Source organism: Dendrobium catenatum, unplaced genomic scaffold (genome assembly GCF_001605985.2).
Source record: "Dendrobium catenatum unplaced genomic scaffold, ASM160598v2 original_scaffold_235402, whole genome shotgun sequence".
NCBI classification, from domain to species: domain Eukaryota; kingdom Viridiplantae; phylum Streptophyta; class Magnoliopsida; order Asparagales; family Orchidaceae; genus Dendrobium; species Dendrobium catenatum.
In genome coordinates, this window is record NW_021553810.1 from 431869 (window position 1) to 445064 (window position 13196).

General features: G+C 34.4%; 1 protein-coding gene across 1 annotated transcript in view; it reads right to left on the reverse strand.

Moving 5' to 3' along the window:
- The window catches only part of LOC110103085 (adenylate kinase 5, chloroplastic-like), a gene marked incomplete at its 5' end in the record, with an annotated part of 84966 nt that overhangs the window by 34018 nt on the left and 37752 nt on the right, over window positions 1–13196 (reverse strand). Inside the window, 2 exons of the mRNA XM_020831644.2 lie at window positions 5979–6044; window positions 6131–6210. Of these exons, the coding sequence (XP_020687303.2) occupies window positions 5979–6044; window positions 6131–6210 (146 nt within the window). The remainder of the gene's footprint in view (window positions 1–5978; window positions 6045–6130; window positions 6211–13196) is intronic.

Genomic DNA, 13196 nt, shown 5'->3' on the forward strand with positions numbered 1-13196 from the left:
GAAAATTCTATAAGATGGTAGTGAGGCCTGCAATGCTTTATGGTGCTGAATGCATCGGGCTTGTTGTGTGATGGTGCTCAAACTTAAGGGAAAATTCTATATGATGGTAGTGAGGCCTGCAATGCTTTATGGTGCTGAATGCATCGGGCTTGTTGTGTGATGGTGCTCAAACTTAAGAGAAAATTCTATAAGAAGGTAGTGAGGCATGCAATGCTTTATGGTGCTGAATGTTGTCCATTAAAAGAGAAGCATAATATTAAGTTAAGTGTGGCAGAGATGAGGATGCTCAGGTGGATGAGTGGCTTTACCCCTAGAGATAGGATACGAAATGAGCATATACGTGAAAAGGTTGGAGTAGCTCCAGTAGAAGATAAGATTAGAGAGAGTCTCCTTAGATGGTTTGTCACATAAAACGGCGGCCTTCCAATGACCCGGTTAGGAGAGTAGAGGTATTAGATTTGACTTATGTTAAGAAAGGTAGAGGCATACCTAAAAAGACCTGGATAGAAAATATTAGGAATGGCCTTTCTTTATTAGATTAAATGAGAATTTGACCTTTAATAAGACACAATGGAGAAAAAGGATTCATGTAGTCGACCCCACGTAGTGGGATAAAGGCTTGATGTTGCTGTTGTTATGTTGTCCCCCCATCCAGAAACCCTAATCTGCACCTTATCACAACCCTAGCATATGAATCTTGATGAAAGAAACTCTCCTCGTCGAGCTCCTCCAATCCGATCTCATTTCCCTTAGATCCAACTAAGGGAATCCTGGTCAAATCTTGGTTAGGTTTAACAACCGAAACCACCAATATAGTTTTGGATTGCATCTATATGAGCTTGCTCTTCTCAACTCCAACCCTCCAAATCGACTCTCCATGGTTGTTTCCTCCAAGACAAATTTGATTTGCTCCATCTCACTTTACAATACCTCCACCTTTGTTGTCATATGTATCAAAAAAAGGCTCTGATACCAATTTGATATGTCTTGGAATTAAAAATAGTGTAAACAAGTAGAAACTGCATGAATACGAAGATAGGGGCTGATTTTTTATCATCCCTTCAATAAGAAAGAAAGATATAAGTGATCTACTATTCGAGAGGTAGATCAACTCTCCCACAAACTCTAGACGCTGTTAGAAATAACTCCTGAAAAAAACTACAACAAACACAATCACATAATCAAAATAAAACAACATAATTATCCTTAAATAAACAATCATATTTCCCTCCCAAATTTGAATTCAAATCAGTCATCTTTCCCTCAATAAAAAATTTCTAATTCCCTTCCAAATCTGAATTAAAATTAGCCTTTCAATAAATAAAATATTCTTATTTCCCTCCCAAATCTGAATTCAAATTAGCCTTCTTTTCTTAAATAAATCTTTCCTAATTTTCTCCCCAATCTAAATTCAAATTAGCCTCTTTTCCCTAAATAATTCCCTCCTAATTTTAATTAAAACTTTCCTAAACAACTCCCCTTGATTCCTCCTTACACATTGAATATTAACTCTCCTAGGCCCTACAAGGTCCCCTTGACAAATCAATATTAATGGACCGGCCAATTTGATTGGGAATGAATTATAAATTTTACTAACCAAGAGGGAGCTATTAAGGAAGGTTCTTAATCAAAGGGGATTAATTAGGAGATGTTTCCTAATTAAAAAGGACAAAATTGGGGGCTAATTTGGAGGGAATTAATTAGAAAATGTTTCCTAATTGAAGAGAACATATTTGAGGGCTTATTTGAGGGCAAGTTTGGAGATTTGATGTAGAACGAATATGGGGGGAAGGGGGTCATTTGAAATTTGAATTTCAAACTAAATGGAAAAGGGGGAGAAGGGGTACTTAATTAATCCCTTAAACGGGGTTCTTTTTTTGGGAAGGAATTAATTAAAATAGGAGAGAGATTGGGGGCCTTAATGGAGAAGCATTAATTAAGTAGAGAGAGGAGAGAGGAGCGAGGAGGCGGCGGGTGGATAGAGGAGAGGGTTTACGGAAAGAGAATTAAAGTGAGCCTTCAGTTGAATCCAAAATTGAGGAAGATTAATTGAAATCAAATCCAATCAGAAATTTAATTGGACCTAATTTAAACAAATTTCCTAAAATAAGAATCCTAATTTAAGAAACAAATTCAAATTCAAATTAATTTGAATTTTGAATTCGAATTCGTTACAAAATTAAGATGTATAAAATAGGAAGGCTTTGAATACAAGATGACATTGTGGGAGCCAATGGGGGAAAGAAGGTGGCCGGCAGCTATGGAGGTATTAGGGTTAGGGTTTGTGAGGGTGTTGGTGGTTTGGTGGGGGGGGAGATGGCCGGTTAGGCTTAGGAGGGGGATGGGGAATTTCGATGGGGGAAAAGAAAGGGTTGTGGGAAGAGGCCGGCAGGTTTGGTTGGAGGGGATGATGCCTGCGGGATTTGAGAGAGGATGGAGATGGCGATTAGAAAAAAAAAAATAAGGAGAAACAAAAACAAAGAAAACCGTGAGCCCGAACGCTTCCTGCAGCTAACGGGTGTTGCGTTGCCCTTCACCAAGGGACTTCAAGCCACGAGCCCAGACCCATCCTGTGGCTGGTGGAAACTACGATTCCCTCCCATAGGGATCTAACTAATGTCCTCCCAAGGAACAAACCTGCAGAACAATTTTTTTATTAAAATTCTATCATTCCATTACACTAGCAAGGGCCTCTATATATAGATCTCATAAATAAAAGAAACTAAAGTAAGATGATCATGCCCCTAGGACTTGCATAAGATTAGACACTTAAGGGTAAAAATGAAAAATGCATAATTAAAATAAAAATTTAAGATAATGTAGGACGATCACGGATGTCGATCTTCAGCTCCTCGGATAGGCATAGACGGTTGGATGTCTGCATCAAGATTAATTAGAAAATATTTTCTAATTAACAATGTCTAATTTGGGAGAAAAATAATTAAGGAAGTATGGCAGATTTTGGAGGGAATTAGGGCAAGGTTGTTTGGGTATTTGTTGTTTATTGTGAGCTTTAAGTAATTGATTTACCCTTGGGTTAGGGTTATATTTTTGTATACAGAATTTTGTGAGTGTTTGTTGTCCATTATTTTTTTTAAGGATTCTAACAACATCTAGAATTTGGGAGAGAATGTCCTCTCGAAAGAGGACCATTATATCTTGTTTGTTCGTATTTCTTTTCTTATTAACAAAATCTATTAATTTGTTGAATTTTACTGTTTGATCGCCGATTTTTGGTTCTCAAGTCTTATCAATTGGTTGTTGACTTAGATTTATTGAGTCAGCCAGTCGTCCAACTAACGGATGACTTGTTTCAAAAAACGATTACCATTGAAAATCGTCAGTTAAACGGGCGATTTACTATAACACATTTCATAGTTTAAATTCCTGGCCAAGCTTCTCTTCCCTACATTCGCAGTTGCTTCTGCACCTTTAGTCATGAGCTTGAAAATAAAACATTTTTTGAAGATACAAATTATTTTATATATTTTTATTGGTAAAAAATTGATTAAAATATATTGATCTATCAAAAAAATTTGTATAGTATTAATTAATAAATTTATATTTAGTATGAGTTCTTAACATCCATTAAAGGTTTAGTTTTGTTTATAAGAGTATATTATTATTAAATTTTTATCAATAATATTGAGCAAAAAAATTCATATTTTTTATCAAAAGAATTTACTATCAGTTCTTGGTATCTTACTCCTTACTTTTTAAATAATTAAATAATATAATGTTTATCATAATAATATTTTAATAACATAAATATGTTAATTAATCAACCTAGAAATATATTCTAAATTAATGCTAGCATTCTATTTATTATTTTTAAACACAAAAATATAATAGTAGCATAACAAACAAATTATTAAATTAAGATTATAAATTTGCACATATTTAAAAATAATAAGATAAATTTTAATATTACTTAATTAACATACCTAAGCATATTTAGGATGAAAGAAAAAAACTACATTTACTCATTTAAACAATTAATTTCGGTTTTCTTAATTACATGACTAAATCATCAAATATTTCTAATATTTATCATACCTATCACAAACAAGATTTATCCAAATAATTTATCATGAAATCCTAAAAAAATTACTACACTACTGTTTGCTCACTAAACATAATTAAAATGAAATGAAAAAAAAAAAAAATTAACATTAAAAATCCCTAAATAGCACATTTCTATGCATTAAAATATGTAAAATTTAAATGATTTGAGGAATACATGACATGTTTAGTAACACAACTTCTAGAGAAATCTTGCAAAAACACTTGATTTGCGAGCTCACGGCCGAAGGAACGGAAGCAACTGTGAATGAAGGGAGGGTAGGGGAGGCCAATAATTTAAATCACGAATTTACTTAGCAAGTCGCATGTTTAATGAGGGACATTCAACATAAACCTTTTTATTGAAATAAGTAGCCCGTTAGTCGGGCAACTGACACATAGCTTAACAAATCTTAGTCAGCAACCAGTCGCCCATTTGATGGTCGACTTTGCCTACTTTTATGATTTATTTAGTACTTAATTATAAAATTAAAATTATGATAATACCTAGTTTAAAAACTAGTCCAAAAAACTATTTAAGTTATGCAAAAAGCTAGGATGTCAACACACAGTGCAATACAACGTGCAGAATGAGTCTTTTTCTTTGAACTGTGAAGCGCAAACCAACCTTACACTTTTGTTAATTGAAGTGAATGTAACATAAGAAACATTGCATAATAATATTATTAAAAAAGCTCTAGAAAAATAAAAATCATGAAATGTTCGATGCATTTTCAGTCAAATATTAATAAGGAAAACTACTGCGCTAGAAATTTGCAGATAATTTGGAGAGCATCTCACAACGTAAATGATAAACTGCGAAAAGCAAAGAACACAAAGCACCAGAAAGAAACACCCAAACAAAAAATAAAAGAAAGTGGTTGTGCTCCATGACCGCAAAATCAAATTGAAAGAGTTGGGAAAAAAAACATCAAATAAATCTAGTAATTGATAAATCAAAGGAGCAATCCACGATCATATAACATGAAGATAATAAACAAGTTACTAAACAATATTGGAAAAACAACAAACAAGAACTAGAAGAGAAGAATTGTTGAGACATTAACAACTCATCAATGACCAAATCACATGAGGAGACGTTGAGAGAAGAAAGTGCTTGCTTCTCTTTGAAATTTTACTGCCACCAGTTCCCTTAGTGATATTGTCTCCTTTGCATGCCATGAAATTGAAGTGACAAGGGCCTCTGCTTCTTGATATCATGATTGGTGGAATTGGAGGGGAGTTGATGGGGCAGAGAAAAAGAGTGAACAAGAACAAGATGAAAAACCAAGAGGAGAATGAGAAAAGAACTCTGACATGATGAGAAAAATAATCCTAAACCCTTTTTATTTATGAATCGGTGAGTGGAGCTTTAAAGATTGCATCCAAACATTATAGTGAATATGAAAAGTGCATGTGGATCAGCACGATGAAGCGAACGCTCATAGAACTATGACACTCATGCTCCACCGTGTAATGCAGTAGATCAATGGCTTCGTCTGCAAGTCATGATGCTACTTTGTTCAGAGGCCCCCTTCAAAGTGCACTTTAGATCACACTAATGCAACGTATTACTAAAGAAATTTGCAAGGAAAATTAGAAAGAATGTGCACAATATAATCACACTATGCAAAGCTACACTTCAGATTATTCTAGGACCTTTTTTTTTTCTTTTGTAAGACTAAATTTTGTCCTACGGTATTTCAAATGAGTTTATCATTTATCAAAAAAGAAATTGTTGGAATAAAACTTACGCTTGAAAATCCTGAAATATACTAAGTTGAAGGAACTCCTGTATTTATTGCAGTTATGAACCTTAACACATTAATATCAGTACTCATCAAAGGGAAACACACTAAATTCGATGCACCTTGAAATCTCCGTTGTATGGATTAAATGAAGGATCATATACCAACCTTAAGGCGGGGATTTATAAGAATCACTGGGCGCTGACCTGCTGCATCTGTCATTGCCTGTAAATCCTGCACATTCAGAACCAACGAAAATAACATCAGTGCAAGAACAAGTATAGATATATGTGAAATTTCTAATTTTTATCAGTTCTTACGTTAATAATACAGTTACCAACAGCATTTTGTGGAGCGACAAGTATGAATATATCATCTTGCTCATCCACCTCTTTGGCGCCTGTCATAGGAAACCAACAAAATTCAGTAATGACAAATAAAAAATATAATAGGGGATGTACGACTTTACATTAATTTATCATTCAAACTTTAAAGGGAAAAAATGAAAATTTTGTATTTGATTAGAAATATTTATAAATTGGTCTTGACTTCAAGATAATTCAGGTTCCCAAAACCTCAATTGACTACGAAACGTAGATAGAAAAGATTGAATGGAGCATCAATTTAACATAGAGCCTGAATGAGGATAAATCTTCTCAGAAAATTAAGCTGCAAAAACCCTCTTAATTTAAAGGAAGCCACGGATGCAAACATGAAAGAAACTGAGGATGGGAAAATAATGTAAAGGTTGTCACGAGCCCAAGTACTCATTCCTATATTCTCATATATTGGGGAAGTTTCTTTTTATCTTTAGAAAAAAAAAGAGAATAATCAAGAGCAATAGCAACAGAGACGATATGCAACCCTTCAAGTATTGTTATATATTGATAAAAGGACACACGTCTTATCTTAAAACATATGATGATGGAAGGCACCATTAGTGCTATGGGATTCTATCTGAACTTTTGTAAGATATTTGCCCATTCAAGGTTTTGCTACATCTAATTATCCTTCCGATAAAAAAGCCATAACTGCAATATCTGGAACCTTTTTAACTCAATAAATCTCAATACATGAAACCAGAGCTTAACCAGAATTTAGTGAAACTAACAGTTGGTGATACATGAGCATAGTCGCAAGAGACCATCATGAAAGACTAAGGGCATAAATTATACACACCTTCAACAGAAATAGAAAAGGAATATAGGAACTTATAATCTGTATGTTAGCTGGTATGCCTCTAAATTCCTGACGGCAGTCAGTTCAGCAGCTTGCAAATTCCCTTCTCTAATATAATATGGGCTCCGAAAATTCCTGCCCCAACCTCTCCACGTTGAGAAGATTCTTAACTATTATGTTCTGAGCTAAATTTCCAAAAAGCAAATTAGTTTTAAGATAAGAAACTACCGAGAGATTTCACCCTAATTTTGCAAGAACATTGTGATCTGTTTCCAAGTTTCCTTTAGGCATGAGCCCTATAGTTAATTATCCCTATTGATGACACGAGTGAACTTTCAATTAAGGCTAGTTGTTAAATAGACATTAAGTACCAAGCGCATAGTAGTAAAAAGTTTAATATGAGATTTGAAATTTATCACCTTGATAAGACTAGAGAGGGAGTTGAAGGTAAACTTGAATTATGGAGGTCAACTTTAGAGCCTTTAAAGGTTTTCGCTTGAGAAGATCTAAAACGGAATATATGGAGTGTAATTTTAGTAGTAATAGACCTAGTGAGGGGATTGTGACTTTGGGCGATCAAGTCATTAATAAGAGTACATGTTTTAGATATCTTGGATCAATTGTTAAGAGTGGTGGTGAAATAGATGGAGATATTATCAACAGAATTCAATTTGGATGGTTGAAGTGGAGGAATGCATCGGGCTTGTTGTGTGATAGAAAAGTACCCCTCAAACTTAAGGGAAAATTCTATAAGATGGTGGTGAGGCATGCAATACATTATGGTGTCGAATGTTGGCCATTAAAAGAGAAGCATAATACTAAGTTAAGTGTTGCAGAGATGAGGATGCTCAGGTGGATGAGTGGCTTTACCCTTAGAGATAGGATATGAAATGAGCATATATGTGAAAAGGTTGGTGTAGCTCCAATAGCAGATAAGACTAGAGAGAATCACCTTAGATGGTTTGGTCACATAAAACAGTGGCCTTCCAATGACCCGGTTAGGAGGGTAGAGGTATTATATTTGACTTATGTTAAGAAAGGTAGAGACAGACCTAAAAAGACTTGGTTAGAAAATATTAGTAATGACATTTCTTTATTAGATTTAAACAAGAATTTGACTTTTAATAGGACACAATGGAGGAAAAGGATTCATGTAGCCGACCCCACATAGCGGGATAAAGGCTTGATGTTGTTGTTGTTGCACTTAAGGCAAATTGTGGGCAGAATAATGATAAACACAATTCAGATCTCATGGTTTCGCCGTGCGAGGTTGTCATGATTCCTAGCCTACCTAATAAAAGGAGATAGTCGACCTAATATGATTGAATAATCCTTGTCAATAGCCATGGTAGCATCATCTAAGAGTATCTTGTAAATCTGGGGTAAATGTTTTTTTAATGAGTGAATTTGAGTCAACCTTAGCTAATAGAGGGTTTCATGCTCTATCAAGTATATCATATGATTCATTACTCATGAGTTTTAACTATTCAGGAATATACAGGCTTTGATTGTAAACATGATTTAATAGTATTTTTTACAACAAGACCACCCGATCAAAAGGCCCTACTCACAACCGATTACTTATCGTGCCATTTGACAGCAAAATGACCGGTAAAAAGACACATGCCACATTCATACTAGTGAGACATTATTTGAGAATGAATCTGAGCATAAGTTACTCTTGAATTTATCATCCTCGACAAACAGTTGAAGAGGATGGATGGATTTTTACTTTAAGTTTTAAAGGTGTATATTTCACTTGAAATATTTTGAATTTTGATCATTATTAATTTTTTTTAATTTAAATCTTGAATGATTAATTTTTGGAATTTAGAGGCATTTTGAAAATCAAATAATTCCCTCCGGTTAAATTTTTCTGTCAATGCGGCCATTAATAGGGTTTTACATAACTTTACTTTGTTATTTGAACTAAGTTAACTATGCTTGCTTGCTAATAGAAGATCAAGTTCAAATATTAAATTTGTAAATCATCATACAAGATTTGAACTCAAGAGCTTCCAATATATAATAATTTTATTTTGTAAAAGATGTTGAAAACCTAATGTGAACGTAAAATCAAATATCATCGTGAGTTTCACGTTCATATTTTATTCATTAAGTTCAAGTCCTATTAACTCCAATAATTTCAAGAATGATGATCGAACTTGAAATTTTAAGTCCATTTTAATTTTAACAGGCGCAATATTCTCAGATCGAAGATTGAGAGTTTGACACATCCGTTGGAGAAAATGCATATATTTTGCATTTAAAAAAGGGATACGAATTTTAAATAAAAGAGCAATTATGCAATTATTTTTTTTAATTTAGATCATTTTATTTTTAACTGACACAACATTCTCAACAAACTTAGAAGTTTGATGCATTGGTCAGAGCACATACGAAAATTTTAATTTAAATTAAAAAAAGAAGAAATTATGGTTTAACTTATTATTTAACCCAACGTAGCATTCACAGGTGATAAATTTAACTAACTTCAAATGCTCGTTGGAGCACATGCAAGAAATTTGGACTTAATGGTTTGATGTTTGTATCACACTTTTTGATGCACTTGCTCCACATATTAGCTTGTTTATAGTGCATTCGTGCAATACACTTTTATATTTCATAGCACACTTGCATGATACATTGGCACATATTTTGATGCACTTATGTGATGCTTTTATACACTTTCATAATCTTTAGTGTGTTTAGATAGTGCGCTTGCACAATCAAAGGAACGCTTACTCATTCATTCATACACTTGTACATCGCTTCTATACATTTGTAATGAACATTTACGGGCATGTGGATAAGATCTTCATTCTATGATCTAATGTGTCCCCAGCATTTTGTTGAAATAGTCATGCAACATATGATAAACGTAACAGTGCACTATTTTATCTTATTTAAAAATTATTTGTTCACTGGATGCACTATTTATTTATAGGATGTACGACTTATTCACAGGAAGTGTATGAGCTCCTATTTTTTTAGTAATTAGCGAGTATGTAACTTAGGTACTTGTATACCTATGACAAACAATATATTTGTTCATGTCATTTTTATTTAGAAATATTCACATAAACACAACGATTGGAGATGTGTAAGGGTCGGACGTGACATTTGTTAACATGAATGCAATATCTTTGAATTGCTCTCGTGACTTAACACTTTGATTCCATTATTGCTTGCATTCGGTCCATTTATGCACATGTTACATATTCCATTGCAAGCATCACGAGTAAGAACCTTAGAACATTTTTTTTACATCAATCTTTTTTTTTTTTTTTTGCTTTATATAATTGGATTTTAGTTAGGTGGGTCCCACATGGAATCATTTTTTTTGTTATAAATATACAAGCCCCCCAACTCTTTTTCATCTCAAATTCAATCCATCAATTGTGTTCTAGATAACTTTGAGTGTTCAGATGAGTTCTAAGAGCAAAAGAGAGAGCCCAATCGTGCTCCCAAGTCTCTTATAAGTCCAATATTGTTCTCATTTTTACTAATTTCGACTCATTTTATAATTTAATAGTTTTAAATTTAAACTAAAATCATATTTTATTTTTAATTTACATTTAGAAAATTCTTTTTATTTTATTCTGTATGGCTCCTTTATCAATCTAAATTTTGACAACATCCTGATGCCTCCGCTATATAAAGAGCATAACCGCGTATACTAGGACATCCCACCACACCAAGAAAGATGTGCATTATCAATATCATAAGACATCGCAACCAGAGTTTCTATACCACCAGCAAAGAAAAGTATACATATGTCTTCAAGTACTTGTTTAAAACTTGTAATATTTTTTCATCGTGTCAAGAAAGATAGATACTTAAATTCACCCTTTCGTACTAAAAAACATGTACAAGACTTACCAGTTGCTTTACGAATATGGCTCACGAGTTTCACCTACCACCTAAGAAAAGCATGCACAGGTTCTGCTAATCTACCAAATGTGACATTTCGGATTTTAGAGATTTTAAAAAGTTGTGAACTTTATACCTTTATGTAGAGGTGATGATGACAACAAAGATGAAGCAACAAGAAGGAACCCAAAATTTTCTATTTTTTCATCCTTTTTCGTTTTCTCCTTTGCTTCTTTTTTATAGAGAGAGAATGTGGAGAGAATGAGTGAAGAGAAGACATATAGGGAAGGAGGGAGTATGGAGAGAAAATGAAGTTTCTCTCAACATTTAGAGAGAGAGAGGGGTAAGTGATAAAATTTTTCTCTCTATGTAGAGAGAGAAAGAGAGTGAGAGAGTGAGTGTTGGGGAGAGAGATGTGCACAGAGCTAGAGAGGGAGTGTGGGAAGAGAGATCTTTCTCTCTTTATTTACAGAGAGAAAGAGAAGAAGAAGAAGAGGAAGGGGAAAGAGGAAGGAGAAGAGGAAGAAGAGGAAGGAGAAGGAAGAAGGAAGAATGATGAAGAAGGAGAAAGAAGAAAGAGAAAAAAGAACAAGAAGAAGAAAGTGATCTCAAAAAGATGCTTCACATGTCAAAGATGCTTCACATTTGGTGAAGTTAAATTTAACTTTGAGCTTGCATAAATAGATGTAACTTTCTTAATTTCTTCATTATGATTAGTAAGGAAATTGAATAACTCCAAATAATTTTCTCTATTATCCAATCAAGATGACTCGTCGTGCCCACGGAATGACAATCCTTGACGCAAGAGAAATCAAACGCGATCAACTACTACAGTCAACATAATTCTATAACTTTTTTTGTTCTGCCATCTTTGCTCAACTATAAAGCAGGAAGAATATTTCCTTGATGTCAAAAATCTTACAGTTGATGGGATCCCTAACAACACAACAGCTTTATAAAATATCTCCAATCGAGCCCTGCATTTTCTAACGTCTACTTTAGGTTTCCTAATCAAAGAAGACACTTTTTCTAACTTTCTAAACAGCTAGAAATTTTCCAAATCTGTTCTAAATTGATTTAAAATGACAACCTACATTATTTCAATTATTCTTCTTAACTCTCAATGGACTAAACCAGCATCTACTTCTGAAGTTTCTCTTCAATGTAAAATCTCGCTCTTGGAAAATCATTTGGGAGGAAAATGTTGTCATTCAAGCAATAAAGCTATTTGCAGCTTTGCTCTCCTCCAAGAGCACAACCACCACCTCAAAATCCTGATTTTCTCAATCAATTAACTTGCAGCATTTCTCTGGAACCAAACAAAAGCCCTTATAGCAAAACTTCCAAAGTCTTTCAAAGGAAATTGAAAGATCATATAGATAGTTTTCATTCCAAAGTTTTTTTATTTGGATTTGCTTACACCACCTTTATAAAAACTTGAGTTCACAAGTTTTGTTTGATAGAGTTTTTCTTTTAAGTTTTGTTTCCTCTTCCCTGAGCCTTTCAAGTTACATTCTTCAGTATTCAAATTGGAGCAAAGAACTCATTTCTTTATAAATATTGTAAGCAGAAAAGAGAAGTAACCTTATGAAACATGCCTTACAGTTGGACGCCAATTGTCAGTCTCGGAGGCCCAGATGTCGCTCAGAGGGGGGCAAGGGGCCGAGAAGGACAAACCACAAGCTTGAAGCATGCGGCAAGTCTAAAGCATGAGCGAGATTAACTACGTGAACAAAAGACGAGGTCATGAGAAGCGTAAGCAGGAGTAGCTACAAGCCTTCGCTTGCCACCTGCATGTCAGATTGATGTAGACAAGGGGGGGGGGGGGGGGGGGGGGGTTTTTCTTGTAATTTCTTTCCTTGTGTCTTTTCATCTTCCCTCTCTCCTTTTCTTCATCTTCCATCTTGTCTTTTGGGCTGCTTGTTGGTTTCATATGTGCCTTGGCTATTTTCAGTTTTGAGCTTTAGTTGTGGAATTTTTAGTTGGTGCAAGCTAATTAATATCTAGTAGAAGTGTAGCTCATTATGAGCTGATGTTTAGTTATAAAATTAATGTTGGGAGCAAGATTTGGTGGGTGGAACTTGATCTTTCACATTCTTCTTGAATTGGAGTTGCTGCAGCTTTTCTTCTCTGGATTTTTCTCTCACGGGCTGCTGCTCTCTTCGGGTTTGTTGCTGCCTCTTCGGGTGGCTGCCTACTTTACTGCTCTGGCACCTCTTTTTTGACCGAGAATTGATTTCCCTGAATTGCCTCCTGGTTTCCTGTGCTGAAACCGTGGCTTGTGCTTGTTCCTGGCTGGTTCCGTGGCTTTATTCATTGGAATTTTTTGCTGTG